Source organism: Solanum pennellii, chromosome 1 (assembly GCF_001406875.1).
Source record: "Solanum pennellii chromosome 1, SPENNV200".
Classification (NCBI taxonomy): Eukaryota; Viridiplantae; Streptophyta; class Magnoliopsida; order Solanales; family Solanaceae; genus Solanum; species Solanum pennellii.
In genome coordinates, this window is record NC_028637.1 from 6,294,187 (window position 1) to 6,320,755 (window position 26,569).

General features: G+C 33.5%; 3 protein-coding genes across 3 annotated transcripts; 1 reads left to right on the top strand and 2 right to left on the bottom strand.

Moving 5' to 3' along the window:
* Positions 1–4,213: 4,213 nt before the first annotated feature.
* LOC114075609 lies at positions 4,214–4,711 on the bottom strand. Its single transcript, XM_027914053.1, has one exon. It carries the CDS (start codon positions 4,709–4,711, stop codon positions 4,214–4,216), a length of 498 nt encoding a protein of 165 aa, XP_027769854.1.
* Positions 4,712–11,888: 7,177 nt separating this feature from the next.
* Positions 11,889–12,950, bottom strand: LOC114075587 (F-box protein DOR-like). The gene has a single exon (XM_027913960.1). It carries the CDS (start codon positions 12,948–12,950, stop codon positions 11,889–11,891), a length of 1,062 nt encoding a protein of 353 aa, XP_027769761.1.
* A 316-nt stretch (positions 12,951–13,266) lies between these two features.
* On the top strand, positions 13,267–24,970 carry LOC107016884 (putative F-box protein At3g10240). Its single transcript, XM_015217209.2, has 4 exons — positions 13,267–14,184; positions 16,434–16,623; positions 24,591–24,724; positions 24,800–24,970. The coding sequence occupies exons 1-4, from the start codon at positions 13,267–13,269 to the stop codon at positions 24,968–24,970; spliced, it is 1,413 nt and encodes a 470-aa protein (XP_015072695.2).
* Positions 24,971–26,569: the final 1,599 nt, after the last annotated feature.

Consider the following 26,569-nt stretch of genomic DNA (forward strand, 5'->3'; position numbering starts at 1 on the left):
GATTTTTTTCCCTAATAAATTACTTAATCAAATTTGTCATAAAAGACTCATGACAAGTAAATTATTTTTTCTATAATATAAATATGGACCCAACTGTTGTAAAGAAAGCTCAGAATATAAGAAGAAAAAGACAAGAAGTATAAGATAGAGGAGAGAATTTTCTTATTCAAGTATATCTTCCAAATGGTGAGTGATTCTCTATTTATAGTGTTGAGATATCACTCCAAAAGTCATCTAATTAATAGATACATAGTTATCTTGGAAGTTCTTATCACCTTGGAAGCACCTATACATGAACCCATTTAATAGTGGATAAATCTAATGGATAATCCACATATACTATACAATGGATTTACAACACTCCCCCTTGGATATCCATAGATTATGTGCCTCGTTAAAACCTTACTAGGAAAAACCCAGTGGGAAAAAGCCTAGTGAAGGAAAAAGAGTACACATATCTCATAATACGCTTTGAATGTTGCCTCGTTAAAAACCTTACCAGGAAAACCCAACTTGAGACAAAACCATAGTTAAGGAAAAGAGTACAATGCGTACTTCGCTCCCCCTGATATAAACTTTACTTGATATCTCGGAGACGACGCATCCCAATCTTGTATCTCAACTTCTCAAACGTTGATGTTGGCAATGCCTTAGTGAATAAATCAGCAAGATTATCACTTGAACGAATTTGTTGAACTTCTATCTCACCATTTTGTTGAAGATCATGCGTGAAAAAGAACTTTGGTGAGATATGCTTTGTCCGGTCTCCTTTGATGTATCCTCCTTTCAATTGAGCTATACATGCAGCATTATCTTCGTACATTGTGGTTGATATATTCTTTTTCAAAGAAAAACCACACATTTCCTGAATATGATGGATCATTGATCTCAACCAGAAGCACTCTCGACTTGCTTCATGGATGGCTATTATTTCTGCATGATTTGAAGAAGTGGCTACCAACGTTTGCTTCATTGATCACCAAGATAATATCGTGTCTCCACATGTATACAAATAGCCTATTGTGATTGAGCTTTATGCGGATCAAATAAATACCCTGCATCTGCGTAACCAATCAGTTCTGACTTGGATTCATTGGAATAGAATAAACCCATGTCCATGGTCTCTCGAAGATATCGAAGTATGTGTTTAACACCATTCCAATGTCTTTTTGTTGGGGAGAAACTGAATCTTGCCAGTAGACTTACTGCGAAACAGATATCTGGTCGAGTATTGTTAGCAAGGTACATTAGTGCCCCGATCGCACTAAGATAAGGAGTTCCATCACCAAGAAGCTCTTCATCATTCTCTTGAGGTCGAAATGGATTTGTATTTATGTCAAGCGATCTTACCACCATTAGAGTACTCAATGGATGTGAGTTATCCATGTAAAAACGCTTTAGTATCTTTTCTGTGTACGTTGATCGATGAACAAATATTCCATTTGACAAATTCTCAATCTGTGGGCCAAGACAAAATTTTGTCTTGCCGAGATCTTTCATTTCAATTTTTTTTTTCAAATACTCAACAGTTTCTAAAAGCTCTTTACGAGTGACAATGATGTTCAAATCATCAACATACATAGCTATTATAACAAATTCAGACTCCGACCGTTTAATGAAAATGCATGGACAAATCGGGTCATTTTTGTACCCTTTCTTTAACAAATATTCACTCAGATGATTGTACCACATCCTTCCTGATTGTTTCAATCCATATAGATATTTCTGAAGCTTTATTGAACAAGTTTCTCTTGAATCTTTGTATGCTTCAGGAATTTTTTCATGAAAATGTTGTGGTCCAATGAGCCATATAAATAGGCTGTGACAACGTCCATTAGACGGATTTCAAGTTTTTCATGAACTTTCAGATTTATGAGATATCTGAAGGTGATTGCATCTACCACTGGAAAATATGTCTCCATATAATCAATGCCAGGTCTTTGAGAAAAACCTTGAGCAACAAGTCGGGCCTTATATCTCACGACTTCACCTTTCTCATTTCTTTTTCGTACAAAAATCCATTTGTACCCCACTGGCTTGATACCTTCAGGTGTTCGGATTATTGGTCCGAAAACTTCACGTTTTTTCTAGTGAAGCCAATTCAGCTTGAATTGCATCCTTCCATTTTGGCCAATCATTTCTCTGTCTACATTCGTGAACAGATTTTGGCTCAAATTTTTCATCTTCTTGCGTTATTTCAATAGCAACATTATAGGAAAATATGTTGTCAATCACAACATTATTTCGGTTCCACAATTTTCTCATCGAGACATAATTCATTGAAATTTCATTGTTTTCAAAAGTTCGAACCTTTTCATCATCATGTGTTATGACTTGGGTCTCATCTTAAGAAATTTCTTTCAACCCATGATCATTTATTCCTTCTCTTTCGAGGATTTTTATCCTTGGAACCAATTGGTCTACCACGCTTCAAATATGGTCTAGACTCATTTGCCTAACAATTTGTCCCGTCAGGATATCAACTCGAACTGGAGCATTAACAGCTGGATATGTGATTTAGTAATCCTTGGAAGATTAGTAAATGCATCTGGTAGCTGATTTGCAATGTTCTGCAAATAAATTATTCTTTGAACTTCTTGCTCACATTGGTTTGTTCGAGGATCCAGATGAGATAGAGATGATGAATTCCAATCTATCTCTTTTCCCAACGACTTATGTTCCCCCCCTAATGTTGGGTATACTGATTCATCAAAATGACAATCAGCAAATCTTGCCTTAAACAAATCTCCAGTCATAGGCTCCAAATATTTTATGATTGAAGGAGATTCATACCGAACATATATCCCCAACCTTCTTTGGGGCCCCATCTTTGTGTGTTGTGGTGGAGCAATTGGGACATACACCGCACATCCAAAAATTCTAAGATGGAAAATGTTTGGCTCTTGACCAAAAGTCAATTGTAATGGGGGAGAGTTCATGATAATTGGTCGGCCTTATGCGCACAAGTGCTGCTGCATGCAAAATAGCATGCCCCCACATAGACACATATAACTTTGTTCTCATTAGTAATGGTCTAGCTATCAATTGCAGACGTTTAATCAAATGATTCTGCTAGACCGTTTTGAGTGTGAACATGCGCAACTGGATGTTCAACTGTTATACCAGTAGACATACAATAATCATTAAATGCCTGAGATGTAAACTCACCAGCATTATCTAGACGGATTGTCTTTATTGTATAGTCTGGAAATTGTGCTTTCACATCTTATTATTTGAGCCAGCAATCTCGCAAAAGCCATGTTGCAAGTTGATAATAAACACACATGTGACCATCTTGTAGAAGCATCTATCAAGACCATATAATATTTAAAGGGTCCACATGCAGGTTGAATTGGTCCACATATATCACCCTGTATACGTTCCAGAAACGCAGGAGATTCAATTCCAACCTTAACTGTTGATGGTTTAATGATCAACTTTCCTTGAGAACAAGCAGCACAAGAGAATTCCTTTGATTGAAGGATATTTGGGCTCTTTAAGGTGTGCCCATGTGAATTATCAATGATTTTGCGCATCATATTAAATCCGGGATGGCCCAACCGATCATCCCAAATGATAAAATCATTAAAATTAGTAAACCTTTTGTTTACTACGGCATGTAATTCAATTGTACTTATACTTGTATAGTACAACCCAGAAGAAAGTGCAGGTAATTTTTCATGCACAATTTTCTTCTCTACATTAATTGTAGTAATGTAAAGGTATTCAACCTTTCCTTTATTAGCCGTCTCAACATGATAGCCATTTTGGCGAATAACTTTGAAACTTAATAAGTTTCTTTGAGACTTACTACAGTATAATGCATTATCAATGCTTAATATTGTCCCTCCAGGTAGTAATAAGGTCGCTCTTCCAGAGCCCTCAATTAATTTTGTACTACCTGATATTGTGTTGACATATGCCATTTTCATACCAAATTAGAAAAGTATTTATTTTCTTTTAATATTGTATGCGTTGTAGCACTATCAAGAAGGCATACATCTCCATTACTCATCTTGAATCCAACTGACAACTAGGGATTTCTATTAATTTTCATTAAAATAAAATACATTAAAAGAAGGAAGAAACAAAATTAACAACGGAAATGTAAATACTTCAACATGAATAACATAATAATTAAAAACACATAAGTAAAATATTATGTAAAATATTAACAGACTTCATTCCCCAGCTAAAAGATCAAACATCAGTTTCAATCTCCAAAGAAGTCATCAACTTCCATATGAATAATGTCACCAAGGCCATAAAAAACATCATCCTTTAAAGCCAAATTTGCTTCAACATCCTTATCATATTTTTGAGATGTTCCCGGCTTATCATCATCTTTAAGAGTCATATGTGACTCAGCTCGAGCATTGAAAGAGGAAGCACCACTTTTATTTCCTTCCTTTTTAAAGGAATTTTGATAGAGCCTTACAAAATGCTCATGTGTGCGACATTCATTCTTCCAATGGCCTTTCATGCCACAACGACGACAATTACTTTTTGAGGGGTTATTTTGAGAACTCATGTTGTTCTCCCTTTTATTATGACCACCACCTCGACGATTAGTGTATCGTCTCTTATCTTTGTCACATCCCCGTGCATTATTATAGCCCCGATGATCATCTCTTTTTACTTCAGATTGATCACGTGCTCCCACCACATTTGCCTCCGGTAATGGAGCAGCTCCTAGTGGGACGAGCTTCATGATTTTTCATTAAAAGAGCATTATGTTGCTCAGCCACCAAAAGACATGAGATTAGTTCAAAATATTTGTGAAAACCCTTTTCACGATATTGCTGCTGCAATATCACATTTGAGGCATGGAAAGTAGTAAGTGTCTTTTCCAACATGTCCTCATCTTTTATAGTGTCCCCACATAATTTCAACTGGGAGGTTATCCTGAATACAATAGAGTTGTATTCAATTACGGTCTTAAAAATCATGAAATCGTAAATGCATCCACTCATAACAAGCTCTTGGCAACACTGTTGCCTTTAGGTGGTCATATCTCCCCTTTAAATCAGTCCACAATTCAAGTGGATCTTTACCGTCAGATATTCAATCTTCAGGCCCTCATCAAGATGATGACGAAGGAAAATCATAGTCTTCGCCTTATCTTGACTCGATGCTTCATTTCCCTGAGTAACAGTGGCATCAAGACCTTTAGCAACCAAGTGAATCTCAGCATCAGTACCGCAAAAAATTATTCTTTTCAGAAATATTTATGCCACAAACTCAAGTTTGGATAAATTCGACATAATGAAATTATGAGAGAATATGTGAATTAAATAAAAATATTTATATAATACCTTTGCAAGTAGCAATTTCGTGCTGATAACGTGTTGTAAGGAAAACTCAGAATATAAGAAGAAAAAGACAAGAAGTATAAGATAGAGGAGAGAATTTTCTTATTCAAGTATATCTTCCAAATGGTGAGTGATTCTCTATTTATAGTGTTGAGATATCACTCCAAAAGTCATCTAATTAATAGATACATAGTTATCTTGGAAGTTCTTATCACCTTGGAAGCACCTATACATGAACCCATTTAATAGTGGATAAATCTAATGGATAATCCACATGTACTATACAATGGATTTAGAGCCGTCAATATGGGCTAGGTTTGTTGGACCGGTCTGGCCTAACCCGAGATTTAATAGGGTTGACCTACGATTTTTGGAGCCCATTTGAGAAAAGAACTTTTTAGCCCGGCCTGAATAAACCTGCTGATTTGTGGGGCTTGAGACATATCGATAGGGCCGGCCCGTGGACCTATAAACATTAATTAAAAAATGTAATATAATATTAAAATTTAAAATTAAAGAGAGTCCAAACTCAAAACAAGTAGGTTAATATTTCTATTTCGATATTTATATTTTTACTTGAAAAAAAACTTAATAAATATTATAAAGATAATATTATTAGTAGATTTGATTAAAAAGTAGTAACAATAACATCATGTAACATTGTTTTGTTGATATTTATGATAATATTTTTAAATTATAATTTATAATTTAATTTAATAATTCTAAAAAAATATAATTTTTAAAAAGTGAATTGGCCCGACAAACCTGTAGCTCATGTACTTGTGGGTTGGGCCGGCCGTTTTTTAGCCCACAAAAAAATGGGCTAGCCCGACATGACCCGTAAAATGTTGAAGCTTATATGGTTTAGCCCGAATAAGGTGGGCTAGCCCATATTGATAGCTCTAATTTGTGTACATATTTCACACAGTTCTAGAAAATGTAAGATACCAATAACTTAATTCATTAAACATTTGATTTGTAATTAATAGACTTCCAACAAAGTCATAAATTACTCTTTTAAATCAAGGAAATTATATAATTATGACAGTTAGAAATTCATATAAAATAAAAAATAAAGAAAAGTTACACAGAAACATACAACTTAATGCAACACCATCCTTATAACTTTTATTATTAAAAATATAGAAAGAAAAATATAAAATGAATATATAATCTTTTGAATTCTTATCGGCATTTATTTCCACAAGTTGATCACCATTAACCTTCATCTTATTCTTCAAATCATACACATGGCATTATAATCACAAAAAATTTAACAATTTAAAAGGTTAACGTAATAATTTCTGCAACATGTTGCAATATATTTATCATATAGGATTAAAATATTAAATACCAAATAATTTCATTAATATGACTACGGACTATATTAGGGATTATGATAATAAAAGTTGTGAATCAAAATAAAAATATTAAGTTTTACATTAAAGAAATGATATTTTAGTTTTTTTTTTAAAATATAGAATATTTAATCTAATTATGATAGTTTAATTAGTGATTCTTTAAAATCTCTAATATAACACATAATTGAGGAAAAAATAAGAGGAGAAAAACTAAAAAAATATATATACTTCTTGACCAAAAAAAAAGGGCCACATTATTGGTTCTAGGCATTATTGTCATGACTTTGGGTCATGATAGTAATATACTTAAATCATGATAACTAACAAATTGTAACTTACGATGAATTTTATTAAAAAAAAAAAGAAAGTTAAATAATTTCATAAGAGATATTTATCTTACCTTTCATCTCAACAATATAAGTAAAGAAAAATATTATTATCGAGATTCACAAATTATAATTTATACAGACATTTAAAAGATTTAATTTCGAACAAACATGAAACTCTTACAAAGTGTAAATTTTTTAAGGAATTCAAACTATTAAGAAATGAAGAATAAAATTCCATAGAAAAAAAATACACTTTTGGAGTTATAAAAAAAGAAGAAAACCAAGATGAATTAAAAAGTGTACATAAAACGTTAACAACTATTTTGCACACAAATTGGAGCTTCAACAATTTATTCCTGGTAAAAAACTGAAATTTCTTAGAGTTTAGGCCTCGCGGATAAATCCCTTATGTATGCCCCTCGTTGTTTGCCTAGTCGTGGGTTGTATGGTGTTATTAAATATCCCCGTTGAGCTATACATATTATTTTGCGCTCTAACCCGAGTAGATGGGTGATAACTTAAGTTGATTGGTGACTTCGATACGATGGAAGTTATTCTAGCAAGGATTCATAGAACATAAGCAACAATTATGAAATGGAATCAATTATTTAAACTTTTGCGTCCATTCATATATATATATAAGTATGAAAAAAGAATTAAACACAAAACTAAACATTTTAGCAGGAAAAAAAACAACACTTTTCTCATATAAACAAGTGTGTCATCTAGAATGATATACTGCACATCCAATACTCAATAGTCACATCATTTTAATTTATGATTACATACATCCAATTGAAAAAAAATTATAAGAAAAACACATGAACACAATTTAGAGATTAATTCATATATATTTCCTCATTTTTATTAGGAAAACTTTCAGAAATAGCCACTGTAATAAACTTAATTATGCTCCATAGCTATAGCTTGTATATTTATGGATTGTAGCTACAGTTTAAGCTGTCTCGTTTGTACAATTTGCGGATTTATATAATTCGTGGGTGAGTTTGCATAATTTGTGGGTACATTTGTATGATTCAACTATTTTTGTATAAACTCGAAATAACGAATTTATACAAACACAAACATCTGAACTTTAAACAGTTATACAAATTATATTATACAAAATTACATTATACAACAGTTATACATAGACTGAATTACGCAAACATGCGAATTATACAGAACTAAAAACTGAGCCTAATACTTACAGCTAAAAATAGGTCATAAATTATAATTAAGACAAACTATAGCTATATAAACTAATTAATCAATATATATTTTCTTATCCGCGCAATTTTTCCTTTTTATAATCGTTATGTCAGTGGTAGAGATAGTGATATTATATAGGGGAAGTAGCGATTTAATCCATATATTATTGCATAATTCCAGTTTTAGTTCATGTGTTTACTATGTACATTTAACCTTTAATGATTTGAAGTGCATGATTTTGGTCCTTGAAGTTAACTATTTAACAAAATGATTATTTTAAAATATATAATAGAAAATAACTTGAAGGGTTGATGATTCTAAATGCTTGAAGAATTATGTGTATAATAATATTAATTTAATTTAATAAAATTAAAAGTTTAATTTTTTAAAGACTGAAAGTTAATTAGAGACTATTTGATAACCTTAATTAGGAGTCTGACCACCTACTAAACCATTTCAAATGTAATTGTATTTGACCTTGATTAGTAACCATTGAAAAAGAAGGAAGAATGAGTTTCTAATGAGCGAAAAAACAGAGCAAACACAGAAGCAAATGAGATTATTTTATATATTTAAAAATAATAATTTTAATTCTAATTGATTTTTTTAAAAATAGATAAAATATAATTTTAATTTTATATTCATAATTCTTCAAGCATTTAGAATCACCTAACGCTTTATTTTATTTTATATATTTTCAAATAATCCTTTTTTAAATAGTCAACTTTTGTTAGCTTCAATGACTAAAATCGCACACTTAAATAAAAGAATCTATTTATACGCACTTTACAAATCTTTAACATAATACTAGTTGATGTTATAGTCTTAATATTATTGTGAAGCATGGAATCTGGGAAGAATTCATAGCCAAAACTCAACTTGAGCTAAGAACAAATGTTGCAACACAGGATGAATGGAAGAGAAAATTTTGCTTCATTGAATAATCACACAATATGTATGGTATCTTATATACAACATATTCACAAATGCTTTTCTAATCTAATAACATAATCAACGCTAACAACTCGTAACTGACTCGTAACTAACTCTAGCCAGCTATATAATCAAGTGTGTGACATACACCATAGTGTATGATACACACTAACACACCTTCAGTGCACATCAATACAATTGTTCAACTCTTTTACGCCCTCCCTTAAGCTAGGAGCTATGAAGATGTTCTTCATTCCTAGCTTGAACACAAAATATATATGAGAATCTTGTCCAAGTGCTTTAGTGAATATGTTTGCGGGCTGTTCAGATGAAGTCAAGTATGCTGTGACAATCAATCCTTCTTGTTTCTTTTCTTTCACAAAATGACAGTTTATATCTATGTGTTTTGTCCTCTCATGAAACACCGGATTAGCTGCTATTTGAAGTGCAGAAGTACTATCTGAATATAATGGTACAGGAAGAGTGATCTTGACTCCAAGTTCGTCAAATAAACCAACAATCCAAACGATTTCTAATAGAAGCTTCTTTCTCTATTTGGCAAAGCAAAGGGAGATATGGATCCAGCTACCAGTGAAAGACTTTCTCAAATTAATCAAAGAATTCTAAATGTTGAAAATGAGACCATTCGTTTGGTCCGAAAGGGAGAGTGGAAAGCCTTAGTGGGATCATCGAAACACACAAAACATATTATTATGACTTTATGAAAAAAATTTTGTGCGATCAAAAGATCTCCTAAGTTTTCCGCAGCTGTAGATGCCATGGCTCTATATTCTGCCTCTGCTGTAGGGGCAATTGGGTCTTTAATTAAGTTAATGCATGCATTAAAACCATTGTATTGCTAATACCTAGAAATCCATGGTATTAGCAATAGACACCTTAATACACAAACATTAGTTATACATAGGTTGGAAAAGAGTACCATGAAAGGTAATAGTAATACACAAGGCTAATGCATGCATTATTTTTTTTAATACACTCTACCAAACGACCCCTTAGTAATACACACCTCAACATACAATAGACCGTGTAGCACTATAACTAATAATAAGCAGATACGAACCAAGATACTAATAATATACAACGCTAACACATGCATAATACACTCTATCAAACAATCCCTTGTACACAAAAAACTTAGATCTCAGATATGCATTCAATACTCCGAGCCAAATTTTGCCTAGGTAAGCCAAGGAATGCTTTGTAATGCCAAGCATTCGAGTTGTGCATTCAATAGGACGGTGGAAAATTCCTCTCTTGCACGCCTCTTCTTCTTCCGTCGATGCATGTTTTGCACTTTCTTCATTTGTCATTTTGTTGTGTACTATCTTTCAAGTGGGTGCGCAAAGTGCCACCGGCTTTTCTTTTTATCTGTAACAACGGATACACAAATCATCAAAATTATTTTAGAAGTAATTAAAGATAGAACTAAGACTTTATCTGATCGAATGTGCCAATTAGACTATCATCACTTCATCGAAAAATTGGGGCAAAAGAGAAATCTAGTTTAATAATCAAGTAAACAGTACGTTAGCTTTTAGAGAATGAAAAACAGAGTCTATTGATAAGCAGAGGGCAATATAGTAGGTTCAAAATTAAAATGAATACAGTAAACATGCTTTAGTTAGCTCCATAAACAAATTAGAGCTTAAGTTCTGTACACCAATAGTGTACGAAAATTTATTTACGTAATCAGGTGATTCGTTGGCAAAATCTTCACGAGTTGATGCATTGAATTATCAATCTTGAACACTGTATATCTGTGGTTCCTTTTCGCTCTCATCACTCACTGCTATCCCAGACATTGAATTCGCCTATATAAATGCCACAAAATTAGACAAGAAAATATAATTTCTCATATTCTGGTATATATAGCCCTATAATGTATGGACATATTTGCCTCCCTATTTCAGGTTTAATATGCACCGCAACTGTACCTCATGTTCAACAATGTGGCCTAGTGATCAGCGAAGAGAAACAAGTTGAAATTCCAATAGAGACAAAAAATAACACTAGATGAATTCTTCCTATCTACATTGAAAGGTACTAGCGACTTCAATTCTTCCTATCTTCATTGAAATCTCTTTAGTAGGGTGGAACTAACAAACCTCTTTAGTTGCGGTTTGATCTTAAATAACAAACGAACTGATGATGCCAGTAAAGCTGCTTTGAAAGGTACTAGCGATTTTGAAAAATATCAAGGTGATGCGAGGGAATATTAAATGAAAAAAAAGGGTTGTAGGTGTCGATCAAAGTAATGCTACTGGTTTAGAAGACAATTGGCTGTTGTCACTTCCGACCAAAATCGTGCAGCTAAATAGTGTTTATACAGGTTATATTGGTCATCAAAAAGCAGCTGGAAACAGAGATGTTTTAGAGGTTTCCGATGATCTAGAGTTAGCAGCAACAAGTTCTGAATGCTTCAGATGTTTGCAATAATCAGTAAGTTGCTACTAATGAGGTGCGATCAGGAGAATTTGACTGAAAATTGCAAGATGACATAGGTCCTAAAATATTACGTAGTTCCATATTGAAGGAAAATGAATGATATGTTTTTGCTTTAAAATCCCCGAGTCTAATAAAACATAACAAAAATCATCCTCGGCAAATAAAATTGTATTGGCATATACTTTTCTTTAGATACTAATTCGAAATGAAATGGTGCTTAGTATCCAGATGCAATAAAAATTGCAAAAAATTCTAAAACAGAAGAGACTTAATTTCTACATAACTAGTCTTTCTCTGTAACTATAAATGCCTGTGATGCGGTGATTCGTAGGAAGCCCCTTTATTTCTAATTTTCTCCAACTCTGTCTTCTGATATCATAACGCGACCATAAATCACCTGACTCTAAGTTGAGGATGAATAAAATCTGCCCATCACAAAACATGCATGATAATATGACATGGGGTATGATTTTTGGTGGTATGTGCTTCCACATTGAAGGATAGTGAATGATATGACTCTCCCATTCTTCTTGTTCTTTCTGAATTTGTCGTAAAACCCGCAAGTTGAAAAATTCACATGACCATTTTGGACAATTAATGATTGCTAGCTTACCCCTCACCTCTATCAACTCGTAATACCACCAGTTAGATGAATTCTTCAATGCAATAAGTTTGAAACTTTCAGTTTTAAGATCAAATGCATCTATAGCAAGTGTTCCTCCATGGAAAACAAACCTATAGATAACTCCATTGATGCAAACCCCGGGCTTGTACGAAACACATCTGGATATACTTTGAGTCTTTCTCCATGATATGTCTATGCCTAATGCGAAAACACACTGTTTTATGTACAATCCGCTACCGTCTCGTGTCAAAAGAACTTTGTACTTGTTTTCTTCTGGCTCAAAACCTAACCAATAGTAAAGGAGAGACCGATCATCATTTATTTTGGGAAGATATCTTACTTCTCCTGTACTCGGGTTTAAAATTGCAGGAGGTTTCTGTATGCAAAATAAACCGTTAACGCAACTGATATTAGAACCTACAGGGATATAGAAGGGGAATTCAACAGAACTACGAATTTGAACGAGTCTGGAAGCAGAGCTTTTTCCATATTCCTTTTCCTGATCAGCGATGCAATAAAATTCCGTTCCGTTCAAGAAGTATTTTGTTCCACCTTGATGGATCATAGAATGAGATGTATGGATTTCCGTAAAATATGATTCAGAAACCAGAGAATTAAAGAATTTAGCAACGCACTTGAAACGCATTAGTGATTTGACAGGAAGCCATGTGAATATTTGAATGACGATTTCTTCGGGAATTGGTGTATTCATCTTCTTGTACAAAAGTTCCATGTTTTTTTTTAAAGAGAGAAGAAACAAACAAGAGTTGCACCTCGCAGTCCAAAAAAAATCTAATGAAATCGTGTTTAGAGTTTTTGTTTTTTTAAAAAAGAACATTTTAATTTTTTTGCAATAATGTTGTTTTTAGGATTTTAAAACAAAAAAAAAAGTTCAGTTTTTTGGGAGTCCTAGTCGTAATGTACTAGAAAGAAAACAAAAAGAAGTAGAGTTATACAGAGAGACAAACAGGACATCAATAAGAGGCTAAAAGAAAATAAACTTTAGCCGTCAGTCAGCCTTCAACATTATGAACTCTTCCAGCAAAATACCTCATGATATAATATTTGAAATATTCTCATGGCTTCCTGTAAAGTCGTTATTGCGTTTAAAGTGTGTTTCCACATTGTGTAAATCAATTGTATCGGAATCAGATTTTTTGGATATCCATAGATGTCGTTCTACTGGGACAAAATTCCTTCTGAAAGATGAAGAAGTTTATTTCACCGCGGAGGAAAAGAAAGATGGTAAAGAATCTGCCTCCCTTCTTCAAGTTGATAAATTTAATAATATCTACAATCGTATCCCTACAAATTCTCATTTCAGTTCATGCGTTAATGGTTTATTTTGTTATTGGAGATCATCATCTCTACTGATTTTCAATCCCAGCACAAAAGAAGTAAGATTTCTGCCCCATTCAAATAAACATATTCTTTGGTGTAACTACTCGTTAGGTTTTGAGCCAAAAGAAAACAAGTACAAAGTTGTCTCAGCAGAATATCATGCTCAAGATGGATACATAAAGTACTGGATTTTCACTTTAGGCATAGACAAATCATGGAGAGAGAGTCAAAGAATTTTCTCTTGTGTTCCGTCTACTAGTCCTAGTGTTTGCATTAGTGGAGTTATCTATCAGTTCATCTACGAGTCTGTTATAAATGGTTACAAATCTGCTATTGTTGCATTTGATGTTAAATCTGAAAATTATGAAATCATTGCATTGTGGGAAGCATTCAGGATGCACTGTCACGAGCTGATAGAGGTGAATGGTAAATTAGCAGCCATAGATTATGATTATGAAAGCAGGCAAAGTGGATATTTGGACATGTGGATTTTAGAGCAGACTCCAAGAAAACGATGGGAGAGACATATCATTCGTTTTCCCTTGATATGGATTGATAAAAAACCTATAGTTATATCATCCTGCACTCCTAATAATGGGGAAATTGTATTTTTCATGTACTTAAGTCCAAGAGTTGTCAGTTGTTTCTGTTATGATGTCATAAGAAAGAGTTGGAGGGAATTAAAAATCAAGGGTTTTCCGAAGGAAAACAACATCAACGGCATTTATAGTTATGTTGAAAGTCTTGTTTCCTTTGGATAATTTTGTTCAAACTGGAAGGCATCATAAGTGCTTGTTTGTCCTTTTTCTTGAATTTGGGTAACATAAACCTATAGGATCATAGCATTGGTATTAAAAGTCTCAGAATAGAAATATATTACATTTATAGTTATGTTGAAAGACTCGTTTCCTTTGGATTATTTTGAGTTTTGGTGTAGGTACTTATTTCGCCCCTTCTTTTCCTTGTTGTTCTCTACATTGTAGATGTTGTCTATATGTACACGGGCTGAGTAGTTAAAAACAATAACTAATTCAACTAACTACAACAGTCATTAAGCTTGGATTTTGTAAGATACTGACGCTGCACTTTACTTAGGCTCAGCTGGTTGGAATGTACTCAATTTTCTCTAACAAAGTGACAGTTGATCATCTAAATCTTTGATTCGTCCAATTTGAGACTCTAATTTAATCACAAAGCCTGTAATTGACCTCCTGTTAATGCCTGGAAGGAAAAACACCTTTGTTCAAGTATCATAACCTAATCACAAAACAAAAAACACATGAATAGCAGGATCACAAATCCAGTTCCATTATCACTCCTTATTATTACATCAGACTTCAATTTTAACACAAACATCCATTTTCTACAATGTTGAGCAAAACAAAGATGGAAAAGACTCTGCCTCCTTTCTTCAAATTGAGATATTTAATGAACTCTATGATGCATATCCTTATTTGGGTTTGGATTGCATTAACTGTTCCAATTCTACATCCATCCTCGAAAACCATGCTGGATATCGAGTTGAAAGTAATATGTATATTGCTGAATCTCCTTCTTCTTGATCTAGTGTTGCTTGTGGTACCTCATCAACGCCGCCAAAATCTTTTGAGAGTGGAAATCCACGTAGTCCATCATTCCTTTGGTATGAACTGTTCCGAAACGTATCAAATCGTTTTCTTTTGGGGAGACATCCAACGAGATGATTGTGAGAGAGATGTAAGTTGTTGGGGAATTTCTGCGCTGATTTTATTGAATGAGAGATAATTAGTGCAATGATGTTGCTGGCACAATACCTTCCAAGCGATTGATTGGTTATTATGTTTGTTGGATGAGAGATCCAATGATTCAAGATCCCGTCCCTTTGTTGTAATTGCAACCAAGTCGACAACAGACACATCCTCTACAGAATTTATTACTGAAGTTATAAATAAATCAACTATTTTCGATTCATTTTGATATTTGGGACCAAAATATTTCTGATGAAATTGTGCCCTGCTCAATATTGTGTTTAGAGTTTATAAAAAAACAATTTCAATTTTCTTGCCAATATATTGTTTTTAGGATTTTAAAACCAAAAAAACAAGTTCAATTTTTGGGAGTCCTAATTGTAATGTACTAGAAAGAAAACAAAAGGAAATAAGAGTCTTACAAGAAGCAAAAAGAAAAAAATAAACATTATGAATTCTGCCAGCAAAATTTTGTCAATTCCTCAAGGAATAATGTTTGAAATATATTCCTTCTAATTCGTTAATGCGTTTCAAAATTCTGTAATTCCATAATATCCAAATCAGCTTTTTTGGATATCCATAAATGTCATTCTGTCGGGACAAAATTCCTTTTGCTCGGAGAAGTAGTTTATTACACCGCAGATGGAAAAGAAAGGTGGAAAAACCTCTGCCTCCGTTCTTCAACTTGACACATTCAATAATCCTTGTTTGAATAGCCTTAATGGTTTGTTTTGTGGTTGGGAATCATCATATATGCAACCTGCTGCAATTTTCAATTCCAGCACAAAACAAGTAAGATTTCTGCCCAACCCAACTGTAGGTAAAAGCTGGAATAAATGTTCAATACCGGAAGAAAATAAGTACAAAGTTCTCCTGACAACATATAATACTCGAGATAGGCACACAAAATACTGGGTTTTCACTTTAGGCATAGACAAATCATGGAGAGACACTCACTACACTTTCCCTTGTATTCCATTTAGTTTGCCCAATGTTTGCATTAGTGGAGTCATATATCAACTTTTTATGGTTGATTACATATCTATGGTTGCATTTGATGTTAAATCTAAAAAAAAATCGAAATTATTACATTGTGGAATACAATTGAGTCCGTGTACTATTACCAGTTAATAGAGGTGAAGGATAAATTAGGGATCACCGGTTGCAGAAAATGGGTAAGTGGGTACTTTGATTTATGGATTTTAGAGAAGACTCCAACAGGCGTTCCCTCAATATGGAACAATACAGAGCCTAAATCTGCATCATTCTTCATGGCCCGTGATGATGAGATTGTATTCGTTGTCAACTTAAAGTCAGGTAATTTATGTTTGATGGAATTAAAAGTCAAGGGGCTTCCAAAGGAAAACAATATCAAAGACATATAGTTATGTTGAAAGTCTCGTTCCCTTTGGGTATTTGGTTCAAACTGGAAGGTATTCGTGAGTGCTTGTATGTCAAATATCTTTCAGGAACTGTTTTTTTATTTTACGATAAGATTTTTTGTTCATCCATTTAGTAATGCTATGACAAGACAAAGTTGCGGCATAACAGATTACATTCTAAATATATTGTAAGTCTTTGAAGTGAAGAATTAGTCGAACCCTTTGGATAATTTTGCAATATTCTGTTTAATTATAAGATATCGTTACCTGGTAGGCATTTTGAATATCACTACTCGCTAGTGTCAGGGCTTAAGTGAGAAGTTTTTAACAATATACACAATTATTTTTATGCAAGTGTAAATAATTGAAAAAACAATGCTACTTCTGGGAATTGGATTGTACACCTTCAAAACTTGAGGCTATCTATTCCCTTATGGGTCAGATATCTTGTAATGTGTTGCAGTACATCCCCTGCTTGGAATAGTACTAGGATGATGTTTTCACTGTTGGTAAATATACCCGTTTATTCTTGTTTGAATTTGTGTTCTCCGAAGAAAACTCTTCTAGTCCGGACACCACAATTATCTCAGCGACCTTCAATTCTTTGTTGGTGAGAGTAATGTCGATTTTTAACATTAATACTAGTGGACTGTGATGACAATTTGTTCAATTATGTTCGCACACCTTGGTTCCTGTGATGACAATTTTCTCAGAAACAAAAATAAGCAGCACCATACTATATATCTCATCTTTAACCGGAAATACATATATGATCGAATTCATGTGCAGAATGGACATAACATGTAGAATTAGTCCATTTTAACAGACATGCAGGTGTATAACCTCTCTACATACATTTGTGCACTCAACATCAGATTATTGTATACACTCTGCACCAATGGCCCCTTTAATAAATGCTGCTTTTCTTCAAAGTTGAAAGTGCTAGTAAGCTCAGTATAGTCCATGCTAACTGTATCTATTGTTTTCAAACACCACATCATACTTCTCCACAGGGAAAACTATCAAGTCCAATCAATTTCTAATGCTCGGACTCTTAAAAAATGTACGTGTCAGATCCTTCAAAAATAGTGCATTGTGGAGAATCCAACACGGATGCGGCAAGAAATCCTTGACTGTTCCAGAAGTGGTTTCTAAGGTGTTATTACCCAAACTCACATATCCGACCTTAGTAGGTACCCTTGTCTCCACATCAATGAAGTTGTGAATCTATTTTCCATCTAAAAGGTTCTGGATTAGTAGCTATCATTCTACCCAGTGAGATCACAAAATGAAACTTTGTTGTTATGAAAGGCGAAGGGGATACATGGACATGTGGATTTTAGAGAATCCAGATATTATTAAGAACTGAATCAACATTCCCCACATCACGTTCAGGGATTAGAACCTGTCTCTTGAAAAATCTGTCAGGCTCTTTGAACGGATATATGCATAAATTGAGGCTTGATTGAAATGGCTCTGCTCGCCTCAACACAGAAACTGAAGAATCAAGAAGATTTAACAAGTTTAGAGAGTCCAAATGTTAGTAATATGAAGTAGAAGAGGATGAAGAGAAAGCTGAATCTTATTTCGTGAGAGAATATTTTATTTACATTGTAGATGTTGTCTAAATATACACCAGCTGACTTGTTAATTACAATGATCATAAGTTGATTAGTTGTAACTAACTACAGAGTCATAATTTAACTAATATGCTTAGTCCTCTAGTTTAATCAGAAAACCTGTAAATAATATCCTTAATTGTTGCATAAACTGACTTAGAGTGTGCATCAGTTCTACAAAGTCAATGAAAATAGTAATTCTTGGTATATTGTTATTTCCCATTCAAAATGAGTAGTCTTGTTAAAGGCAGCAAACACGCTAAGTACTGGACCTAATGTTTTCATCCATAATGGTTCAAACACCACATCACACTTCTCCATAGGGGAAACTATCAAGTCCAGACAATCTCTAATGCTCGGACTCTTAAAAAATACACGTGTCGGATCCTTCAAGAGTGAGAATCCAACACGGATGCGGCAACAAATCCTTGACTGTTCCAGAAGTGGTTTCTTAGGTGTTATTACCCAACTAATCAAAAAGGATCTGGATTAGTTGCTCCTCGTAAGCCAGTAAGACAAAAATGACTGATCATAGAATGAGATGTATGGAAATCCATAAAAGATGATTCAGAAACAAGAGAATTAAAGAATTTAGTAACGCACTTGAAACACATTAGTAATTTGACAAGAAGCCGTGTGAACATTTGAATGGTTATTTCTTCGGGAATTGATAGATTCATCTCTTGTACACAAGTTCCATGTTTAAAAACAAGACAATGATATTGTGTTGCACCTCGCAGTCCAAAAAAAAATCTAATGAAATCGTTGTAGGAAATATGGAAGGAAAAATAATATCTTTAGAAAATGATCAAGTTTATCATAGGCTACTTAAGGCCACTTGAGATGATTACAATCATCAACTACATCACTATTTATACTACTCAAAATAGAAAACAAAAAGTCTTGCACAAATAACTAAATACATGTATCACAATTTACTAGATACATGTACTACGAAATCCTAAAGAGATTTCTTGAAAAACTAAGAGACGATTTCGGAAGACTAAACATCGATGCATTAATTCCAATACTCCCCCTTAATGCATTTGCTTGATAACTCCAATGCGTTCTCGAAGATAGCAAAATTTTTCTCTAGGAAGTGCTTTGGTGAAGATGTCAGCAAGTTGTTCCCCTGTCTGACAATAATGCAACTGAATTTCGCCTTTCTCTTGGGCTTCTCGAATAAAATGATACTTGATAGAAATATGCTTTGATCTTTCATGGCTGACTGTATTCTTAGCAATTGCAATTGTTGATTTGTTATCACAATACAGAACAGTCCCTTTTTTTTGGTTTTCACCAATGTCTTCAAATATTCTCCTAAGCCAAATAGCTTGAGAAGTAGCCTTGGATGCTGAAATATATTCTGCTTTGGCAGTGGATTGAGCAACAACACTTTGCTTTTTTGATAACTAAGAACAAATACTTGATCCAAATAAGAAAGCATAACCATAAGTACTCTTCATGTCATCTATACTTCCAGCCCAATCACTATCAGAATAACCAATTAAGTTCAAATTTCCACCAAATTTGTACATTATCCCATAATCCATTGTTCCTTGCAAGTAGCGTAGAACACGCTTTGCAGCTCCAAAATGCACTTGGCTTGGTTCTTGCATGAATCTGGATAATAAACTAGAAGCAAACATATTATCTGGCCTTGTTGAAGTAAGGTATAGCAAACTTCCAATCAAACTCCTATAAAGTGAGCTAATAACTTTCTCCATCATCTTTTTGAACTTCTCATTTTGCTGCTAATGGTATGACCACAGACCTGCAATCCATCATTTTGAATTTTTGAAGAATAATTTTAGTATACTTCTTTTGAGAAATGAAAATTCCTTCTTTCACTTGAGAAACTTCGATGCCCAAGAAATAATTCAGCAACGCAAGATCACTCATTTCATAAGCTTGCATCATATCTTGTTTGAAATTTTGCATCATCTTTACATCATTTCCTGTAAAGAGCAAATCATCCGCATAGAGACAACCAATGATAATGCTGCCATGTTCTTTCTTCACATACAAAGTGGCTTCACTTTTATTTCTCTGAAAATTATTTTTCAGAAAATATGTATCAATTTCATTGTACCAGGCTCTTGGAGCTTGCTTCAGCCCGTAAAAAGCTTTTTTTTAGCCTATACACCTTTTCTTCTCCCCCTTGAACAAAAAATTCTTGAGGTTGCTCAACATAAATCTATTCAGCAAGTTTTCCATTCAAAATGCTGATTTAACATCAAGTTGAAATAACTTCCATTTCTTTTGTGCAGCAACAACAATTACAGTTCTAATTGTCTCAAGACGAGCAACTGGAGAGAAAGTTTCATAAAAATCAATACCTGGTTTTTGCGTGAAGCCTACCTGCTTTGTGCTTTTGAATATCTCATTTCTGATTGAGTTTGATTTTGTAAATCCATTTCAGACTTACAACTTCTCTTTCTCTAAGAATAGTCACAAGCTCCCAAGTATTTTTTTTTTCAATCATTCGAATTTCTTCTTCCATTATTTTCTTCCAAACATCATGCTTTATTGCTTCTTCATAATTTTCTGGCTCAACACCGACAAAATTACATCTTTGATAAATGTCACTCAACATTTTTGTTCCTCTTGGAGGCGGTTCTTCGTTATCTGAATGTGATATTTCTCCCCCTTGAGAGACATCTTCATCTCATCCTCTTCTTGATTTGAAGATATGATAACAACATTCTCTATCTTTTTATCCTCCCAATTTCATATTGTTTTTGCATCAAAAATGACATCTCTACTAACAACAAGTTTGTTAGTTTTGACATCGAGAAGCCTATATCCTTTTGTCACATCACTATAACCAAGAAAGACACATTTTTGACTTTTTTCATCCAATTTTGTTCTTTTCTCAGCAGGTACACGAGCATAACAAATACACCTTAAAATTTTAAAATGACTTACAGAAGGTTTAAATCCACTCCAAGCTTAACTGGTGTCTTTTCCTTTAGTGCCTTTGTTGGACACCTGTTAAGGATGTGAACTGCTGTATGCACTGCTTCTGCCCAAAAATATTTTGGCAGCCCTTTCTCATTCATCGTAGTTCTTTCCATTTCAACAATTGTTCTATTTCTTCTTTCAGATACACAATTTTGTTGAGGAGTATACCCTGCTGTAAGTTGCTTCTGAATGCCTTCATTTGTGCAATATTCTTCAAATTCTCGACTTGTGTACTCACCTCCTCGATCACTGTGAATGGTTTTGATTCTGCAACCTTTTTGCTTCTCAACAAGGGCTTTAAATTTCGTGAATGTAGCAAATGCTTCTGACTTTTCTTTCAAGAAATAAACCCAAGTCATTCTTGAGAAATCATCAATAAAGATTAGAAAATACCTTTGACTTCCAAGAGATGGAGTCTTCATTGCTCCACAAATGTCGGTATGAATTAGTTCCAAAAGTACACTTGCTCTCCAAGACACCCCTTTTGGAAAAGACTTCCTGTGTTGCTTTCCCATTATACAACTTTCACATGTATCCACCTCAGTATGTATCTCAGGAAGGCCTTGTACTATGTCTTTTTGCTTGAGAAGCTTTAAACCATGAAAATTCAAGCGACAAAATCTTTTGTGTCAAAGCCATGAATCATCTAATATTTCATTTATAATGCATTGTAATGAAATTGCAAAGGGAAGTTTTTTTTTTATCATCTTTACTTCAACAATGACTTGATTTGACTCAATTTTATCATAAATCCTGCAATAATTATCTCTAAACACAAGAGAATAACCATTTTCCATGAGTTTACCAACACTAAGCAAATTTTCTTTTAAGTCAGGAAAATAAAGAACATTCATGAATTTGCTTACCGCTTCCTTTCATATTGATCGAAATAGTACCTTTACCTTTCGCATCAACTAAGGCTTCACTCCCCATCTTCACTTTAGTAGTGATGTTATTATTAATTGAGAGGAAAACCTTTTCATCTCCAGTCATGTGATTACTACAACCACTATCAACATACCATCCATTTCTTTATATTGAAGCATCAGATTTAGAAGCAAAGAAAAGGTTTTCTTCCCTTTCTTCCTCCTGTTTTTCACAAAAAATTGTTTGCTCCCGTTTCTTGTGCCAACAATCCTTTTCAACGTGGCCAAACTTTTTACAAAAGTTACATTGGGGCTTGCCTTTATGCCAACATTTTTCTGCATTGTGATTAGTCTTTTTGCAAACTTTACAAAAAAGACTAGAGTTTTTCTCACCTTTTTCTTCAACATTCTTGGAAGAGCCATCATGATCCTGCTTCTTTTTTGGCTTGTGATTTTTCTTCTGATGATTTTTTGAGAAATTTTGAGAATTCTCATTTGCTTTAGACTGGAAAGCCGTCTCTTTGGGTTGATCTTCACGAAAAAATCTTCGTTTCTCGTGTGCACGAAATGATCCAACTAGCTCTTTGATGGAAAGCTTAGAAAGATCTTTCATCTCCTCAGTGATAGCAACGATGTACTCATACTTTTCTGTGACACTAATTAGAATCTTTTCCACAACTTGTTGGTTAGAAATCGTATCACTATGATTTCTCATTTCATTATCAATATTCATGAGTCTTGTGCAATATTCATCAATTTTTTCAGATTCTATCATCTATAAATTTTGAAACTCTCTTCTAAGAGTTTGAAGATTTATAGTGCGCACCTTTTCGTCACCATACACCTCAGTTTCCAGAAAATTCCAAGCTTTCTTTGCTGTCTCACAAGTAGCAATTTTTGCAAAATATGCTCTTGGGACTCCCATTTGGATTTTGCTCAAGGCTTTTGCATCTTGACGATACTTAGCCTCAAGATTTTTCATCTCTGCTGCTATAATTGATGTAGCGCAAGAAAATTTGTTTCACTGACTCCAAAACCAAAGTAAATGAATTTTAGAGGACTTGTGAATTTTAGAGAGACATATCATTGGCGTCCCCTCAATATGGAACGATTTATTACCATTGCAATCAGTGGCAGTTCTATTATTTGATTGTGTGTTTATGTCAATTTCTGTTTTGGCTTTGAACATTATGTAATTACGTTGCATCTGTTTCCCCACATTTTTCATATTGTAGGATTAAATTTGTAGCTTTAGGCGTAGACAAATCATGGAGAGAGTCTCAACACGTTTTCTCTTGTGCTCCATCTAGTAGCCTGGGTGTTTGCATTAGTGGAATTATTTATCAGTTCATCTATGAACCTTTTATAAACGGTTACAAATCTTCTATTGTTGCATTTGATGTTAAATCTGAAAATTATGAAATTATTGCATTGTGAAAAGCATTTTTGTCACACTCACAGTCGTACTATCACGAGATGATAGAGGTGAAGGATAAATTAGCAGTCATAGATTATATTTATGCAAGGCAAAGTGGATACATGGACATGTGGATTTTAGAGCAGACTCCAGGTAAACAATGGGAGAGACATATCATTCGCTTTCCCTCGATATGGAATGATAAAAAAACCTATATTTATATCATCCGCCACTCCTAGTGATGGGGAGATCGTATTTATCTTGTACTTAAGTTCAAAGTGTTCTCAGTTGTTTCTGTAATGACGTCACAAGAAAGAGTTGGAGGGAATTACAAATCATGGGGCTTGCAAAACAAAAATTAAATGAAGAAACATTGCATCCTTTTACGGATCGGATTATAAGTGCAATTTTACACCATTATCTCAAACTCCTGGATGAACTATCCTCAATTACATCCTTTCGATCAATTATTCAAACTACGACTATCATATATTTGCTACAACATAAAGGAAAAATAAAAACAGAAATTAAAACACTAGAAACATAGTCTTTCGTGAGTCATAAACTCATAGGTGATTAGCCTCTCATCTCCTTCCTTGCAATATCTGATGGTGGAGATTGAGAATGAAGTTTAATTTAGCTTGCCACAAGCTTGTAAATGGAAATCCGGAAAAAAACTAAATACTAAACTTTCAAAGTTCAGATAATAAAGACAAAAACTAGAAAGTAGCATACAAGCCACTCCCTATGACCCTGAAGTCCATATGCATTCAGAGTTTTTACTACAACAGCAAGCCCAGTATTGGGTTTCACAAGCGAAATTTCACTCTCATTTATCCATTCCTTGTAAATGGAACCAAAGCCTCCTGGCCACTCCAAGAGTACCTTCAGGTATGACGTTCCATAACGCTAACCTCAGCTCATTGAAAACAGTGTTTCCAAACCTGTGAAGTTATCTTCAATAAAGAAGGGAATTCGAAATAGCTTCACAGGTTCTAAGCATTGCTAGCTTTCAATGAGCTGGGATTGGCGATAGAGAACTGCAGACCTACAGATATTCTTGGAGTGGGTTGGATAAGTGAGAGTGGAAGTTTGCCAGTGAAATCTGACACTGAACTTGTTAAAGCTCTGAATACACATGGAATTCAGGGTCATCATAGGGAGTGGATTGTATGCCTAGTTTTTGTCTTTATTATCTAGACTTTGAAAGTTTATTACAACAAATTTTTATGCATGTGACTGTAGAGAATAACAGAAGAAAAGTATAATTCGGGAAACCTTCTGCTAGTCCAAGATCGTTATCTAAGATCGGAAGATTCAACCGAGTTGAGGAAGCTACAAGGGAGAAAGAGTATTTTGGATTTAAAAAACTTTGTTATAGAAGAAGATAATTTGGTTTGGATTGATTACAAATGACCATGACCACCCCTATTTATACTAGTATAGGGATGCTTCTAGAAATTATTCTAGAAAGATCTACAAGATAAATCTAGATGACCTTATCTTGTAACTATCTAACAAAAATCTAGATTATTCTATACTTTACTATAAATATCTAATTATCTAGAACATCTAGATTTTAAGATCTATACTTTACTATAAATATCTAATTATCTAGAACATCTAGATTTTTCTTAAGTATAAATATCAAAGATATTTACTTTATTAAATTTTAGAAAGTTCTACTAAATATCTAAGATATTTTTTGTACCTCCCAAAAGTCATCTTTCTAAGCTAGTAGGATGCTGCAAGGAAGGGATCAACGGCTTATCATCTACGAGTAATTAGGGTGTGCATCGGTTGGTTCAGTTCGATCTTATGTATTATTAGTTCGATTTATCGATTTTTTGTTTTTAAATACGTTAAGACAAAAACCAAACCAATAAAACTATTGTGACTTTTATGAAGAGTTGTGACTTATATAAAAAGTTGTCACTTTATGAGGAGTTGTGGTTCTTATAAAGAGTTGTGACTTTTATGAAAGGTTGTGACCTTGTCGAAGGATTTTGATTTTTCCAAAGGGTAGTGACCTTTTCGGTAAAGCACAATAATCAAATGTTTTCACTATACTTTGTTGTCTATAAATAGAGAATTTTCTCTCATTATTAACAACGAAATAACCAATTTTCTAGACTTCTTCTACAGCTAAAACTAGTATTATAAGTGTACTTTACTGCCATCAAGTGATTCACTGATACCGTTGCTATTAGTACTGATACATTGGTGAGTAAGATCATTCTATAATGGGAGGATAGATTCTATTAACCTCGGGTACTTGAGGAGAATAATTTTCTTAAAGAGACATTGTGCATTCAGCGGACTCGATTTTCTTATTTGAGAAAAATATTTTGTATATTATTTCTAATTTGTTTCTGATTATATTCTTTTTTACTGCTTTAATTTTTTAGTTTTGTAAATACTCTTTAAACTTTTGTTGTTTCTTATCAAGTTCTCCAAAGTTTTTGTTCTAAATATCTTAGAAATACTCACACACAACAAATCACTCAACAAATCAACACGATATATTCTATTAACCTCGGGTACTTGAGGAGAATAGTTTCCTTAAGGAGACACTGTGCATTCAGCGGGATCGATTTTCTTGTTTGAGAAAATATTTATTTGTAATTTGTTTCTGATTCTATTTTTTGTACTACTTTAATTTTCTAGTTTTAAAAATACTCTTTAAACTTTGTTGTCTCTTACCAAGTTCTCCAAATTTTTTGTTCTAAGTACTTAGGAACACAAGATGAGAAACAAATCATACTCACACATAACAACCTGAATTGTCTTACACCAGATATGTAAAAATAAATTTAGAATCAAATAAACTAAATCATCATAAAAAAAATTCAACTTTATATTACAAGAAATTGAATTGATATTTTAACGGTATTAAATTTACAATGAAAAAAAAGGATATTTCTCTTTTCTATCTACTTTTTTCCCTAACTATTTAATTTGCTTCTAATGCGAAAAAAAACTAAACTTTAGAAGTCATATTTCGATAAAATCAGT

Coding starts and splice junctions, on each gene's coding strand:
- LOC114075609 (XM_027914053.1), bottom strand. CDS start 4,711: ATGAAGCTCGTCCCACTAGGAGCTGCTCCATTACCGGAGGCAAATGTG.
- LOC114075587 (XM_027913960.1), bottom strand. CDS start 12,950: ATGAATACACCAATTCCCGAAGAAATCGTCATTCAAATATTCACATGG.
- LOC107016884 (XM_015217209.2), top strand. CDS start 13,267: ATGAACTCTTCCAGCAAAATACCTCATGATATAATATTTGAAATATTC. Junction 14,185..16,433: donor CTCCTAATAATGGGGAAATT/GTATTTTTCATG, acceptor TACTATTACCAG/TTAATAGAGGTGAAGGATAA. Junction 16,624..24,590: donor CGTTGTCAACTTAAAGTCAG/GTAATTTATGTT, acceptor GATTGGCGATAG/AGAACTGCAGACCTACAGAT.